This window comes from Physeter macrocephalus, chromosome 17 (genome assembly GCF_002837175.3).
Source record: "Physeter macrocephalus isolate SW-GA chromosome 17, ASM283717v5, whole genome shotgun sequence".
Taxonomy (NCBI): domain Eukaryota; kingdom Metazoa; phylum Chordata; class Mammalia; order Artiodactyla; family Physeteridae; genus Physeter; species Physeter macrocephalus.
This window is the reverse complement of record NC_041230.1, coordinates 4,488,131-4,492,128: the sequence shown is the minus strand read 5'-3', so window position 1 is coordinate 4,492,128 and position 3,998 is coordinate 4,488,131. Positions and strand designations below refer to the sequence as shown.

The 3,998-nt window shown below is 46.4% G+C and overlaps 1 protein-coding gene across 1 annotated transcript; it reads right to left on the bottom strand.

Annotated features, from left to right (window-relative positions):
* Positions 1-440: 440 nt before the first annotated feature.
* On the bottom strand, positions 441-1,033 carry LOC114484118 (protein CEBPZOS-like). Its single transcript, XM_028478296.2, has 2 exons — positions 938-1,033; positions 441-584 (listed from the first exon to the last, which is right to left on the bottom strand). Exons 1-2 carry the CDS (start codon positions 1,025-1,027, stop codon positions 441-443), a joined length of 234 nt encoding a protein of 77 aa, XP_028334097.2. The 5' UTR covers positions 1,028-1,033.
* Positions 1,034-3,998: the final 2,965 nt, after the last annotated feature.

The window sequence follows — 3,998 nt, the reverse complement described above, 5'->3', positions numbered from 1 at the left end:
AGCCTGCGTGCCACAACTACTGAAGCCCGCGAGCCACAACTACTGAGCCCGTGTGCTGCAACTACTGAAGCCCGAGTGCCTAGATACCATGCTCTGCAACAAGAGAAGCCACCTCAATGAGAAGCCGGTGCACGGCAACCAAGAGTAGCCCCCGCTCACTGCAACTAGAGAAAGTCCCCATGCAGCAACGAAGACCCAACGCAGCCAATAAATAAATTAAAAAAAAAAGACCCCTCACTTCCAATGCAGGGGATGTGGGTTCCATCCCTGGTCGGGGAACTAAGATCCCACAGGCTGCGTGGCCAAAAAATAAATTTAATTTAATTTAAAAAACCCCTCTGACTTAAAGTTTACATTTAACTTTAAATATTCATGTCAACTTTGAAATTCTATTCTTGCCTGATACTATTAAATATGAAACTTTAATTGATGGCAAGTTCCTAATTTTTGCTGTTCAGCCACTTTTCTTGATCTTGCTCTCTGATTCCATACGTTCCAGAGTGTTCAGTGGATTTGTAATAAACTTCCAAGATGAAGGGGAATTTCTTGCTCATGTTTTGCCTGAAATCTTGCCTTGTGTTCATCTTTTTTAAAAAAAATATGCTCCAGGGCTTCCCTGGTGGCGCAGTGGTTGAGAATCTGCCTGCCGATGCAGGGGACACGGGTTCGAGCCCTGGTCTGGGAGAATCCCACATGCCGCGGAGCAACTAGGCCCGTGAGCCTCAACTACTGAGCCTGCGCGTCTGGAGCCTGTGTTCCGCAACAAGAGAGGCCGCGATAGTGAGAGGCCCGCGCACCGCGATGAACAGTGGCCCCCGCTTGCCACAACTAGAGAAAGCCCTCGCACAAGAAACGAAGACCTAACACGGCAAAAATAAATAAATTAATTAATAAACTCCTACCCCCAACATCTTCTAAAAAAAAAAAAAAGTTCCACCTTATAAAAAAAAAGAAATATGCTCCAACAAATGTCCACAAGTTCAGCTACTAAAACTCCTTTAAAGATCTTCTTTGCCAGTGGATCCATCCTGAGTCCTAAGGGCTGGCAAACCCCACCCCTCCCACTCACTTTGATTTTTAAAAAAAAATATTTATTTATTTATTTATTTATTTGACTGCACTGGGTTTTCGCTGTGGCATGCAGGACCTAGTTCCCTAACCAGGGATCGAACCCGGGCCCCCTGCACTGGGAGCTCAGAGTCTTAACCACTGGACCACCAGGGAAGTCCCTCACTTTGATCTTTACAGAAGCTCTAGCGGGTTGATACTAGGATAGGCCTTCATTCCCCATGGGGAAACTGAGGCACGGAGGAGTTAACTTGTTATTGGAGGTCCAAATGCCAGGGTGGAGCAGAACCAGGATTTAAGATAGAAGCGCTAATCCCTGAGCCTCAGCTGTTGACTGCCATGCTCTCCTTAGACTACATGTCATATGATCCATCTTCCCAGTAGGGTCAGGATCCCCCCACCCCCATGGTGGTCTGGCCGCAAGTCCTCCCCCTGGTGGGACGCATGGCTGCCCCTGTCCTACCAAGTAGGACACTACAAGATCCCCAGCGTCCTTAGAGCCGGGCTGGTAACACCTAGCTCCTGACTAGATCAATATTGAGAAAAGTGATGGTAATTAATGATTGCCACTTGTTGAATACCCTCTCTGGGCCGGGCCCTGTTCACAAGCACCTTCCATATTAACTACACTTCCCAACAGCCGCGTGAGGCAGGTAATTTGATGATCCCTGATTTTAAAATGTGGCGACCCAGGCCCAGAGAGGTTAAGTAACCGGTCTGAGGGCACACAGCCAGTTGGTGGAGCTGGGATGCAGACATGCCATGTAAGGTATATATGGACAATGTCCTTACGCACGCACACACACACACAGAGGCACACACGCGCACGCACAAACCTCAAATAAAGGGCAAGAAGCCCCTCGGCCTGGGCCCTATTGCCATGTTGAATGGCGTCGTTCTCTACGGTGGCAGCCCGTCCCATGCGCTGTAGGATGTTGAGCAGCGTCCCTAGTTTCCACCCACCAGACGCCAGCAGAAATCCTCCCCCCGCCCCCATCATGACAACCAAAAGTCTCTCCAGATATTTCCAAATGTTTCCTGCGGGCACAGCCACCCCGGTTGAGGACCATGGTGCAGCCTCACGGAAACCTGTTTCTTCTGAGGGCTGAGCCGACGCTTTAGTTCAAACCTGTACCTTCTTCCGAGACCAAGAGAAGTTACATGCGAGAAGGATGCTGGTGAGGTGGGAGGCGGGGGAGGGGCGGCGCGGTGACCCCACAAGTCTTCTGGCTTCTGCTCTGCAGCTTCACCTCCATGACATAGCCAGAGGGCTCCTGCATAAATGCAAAACTGATGTCATTCCCCTGCTAGAAACCCACCCAAATCTCTTATATCACGAAGGGCAGTAGCCGCTCTCCTCGCCGTGGACGCCCTCCCCATCTCCCACCACTCTCTTCACCTCCTCGACTCCACCTGCACTGGCCTTCCTGCTGCTCCCTGGACAGACCACATATGTTCCTACCCCAGGGCCTTTGCACGTGCTGCTCCCTCAATCTAGAGGGAGCATCGAAGCCCATCAGAACACTCTCTCACTGATCATTTCCAAGGGTGAATATAAAATTATCTTTATTTTTTAAAAATTTATTTTATTGGACTATAGTTGATTTACAATGTTGTGTTAGTTTCAGGTGTACAGCTAACTGATTCTGTTATACTTATATATACATTCTTTTTCATATTCTTTTCCGTGATGGTTTATCCCAGGATATTGAATATAGTTCTCTGTGCTGTACAGCAGGAACTTGTTGTTTATCCATCCTATACATAATAGTTTGCATTTGCTAATCCCAAACTCCAAATCCTTCCCTCCTCCACCTCCCTTCCCCCTTGGCAACCACAAGTCTGTTCTCTATGTCTGTGAATCTCTTTCTGTTTCATAGATAAGTTCATTTGTATCATTTTTTAAGATCCCACATATAAGTGATATCATATGATATTTATCTTTGCCTGTCTTACTTCACTTAATATGATAATCTCTAGGTCCATCCATGTTGTTGCAGATGGCATTATTTCATTCTTTTTTATGGCTGAAGAGTAAAATTATCTTTATTTATTATTATTATTTTAAATTATTTTTTTTTCAGGTGTATTGAGAAATAATGGACATACATCACTGTATAAAAACTATTGGGGGGAAGGGATAAACACCTCCTAGAGTAATGGAAATAAAAACAAAAATAAACAAATGGGACCTAATGAAACTTAAAAGCTTTTGCAAAGCAAAGGAGACTATAGGGGCTTCCCTGGTGGCGCAGTGGTTGAGAGTCCGCCTGCCGATGCAGGGGAACCGGGTTCGCGCCCCGGTCCGGGAGGATCCCACGTGCCGCGGAGCGGCTGGGCCCGTGAGCCGTGGCCGCTGAGCCTGCGCGTCCGGAGCCTGTGCTCCGCAACGGGAGAGGCCGCAACAGTGAGAGGCCCGCGTACAGCTCAATATTAAAAAAACAAACAACCCAATCAAAAAATGGGCAGAAGATCTAAATAGACATTTCTCCAAAGAAGATATATTGATGGCCAAGAGGCACATGAAGAGCTGCTCAACATCACTAATTATAAGAGAAATGCAAATCAAAAGTACAATGAGGTATCACCTCACACCAGTGAGAATGGCCATCATCAGAAAATCTACAAACAACAAATGCTGGAGAGGGTGCGGAGAAAAGGGAACCCTCTTGCACTGTTGGTGGGAATGTAAATTGATACAGCCACTATGGAGAACAGTATGGAGGTTCCTTAAAAAACTAAAAATAGAATTATCATATTACCCAGAGAAGACCATAATTTAAAAATACACATGCACCCCAATGTTCATTGCAGCAGTATTTACAATAGCCAGGTTATGGAAGCAACCTAAATGCCCATCGACAGACAATTGGATAAAGAAGATGTGGTACATATATACAATGGAATATTACTCAGCCATAAAAAGGAAC

Excerpts from the sequence above, each read along its gene's own strand:
- LOC114484118 (XM_028478296.2), bottom strand. The coding sequence starts at position 1,027 with ATGGATCCACTGGCAAAGAAGATCTTTAAAGGAGTTTTAGTAGCTGAA. Across the intron at positions 585-937 it reads TATTTCTTTTTTTTTATAAG|ATGAACACAAGGCAAGATTT; the intron begins GTGGAACTTTTT and ends TTTTTAAAAAAG.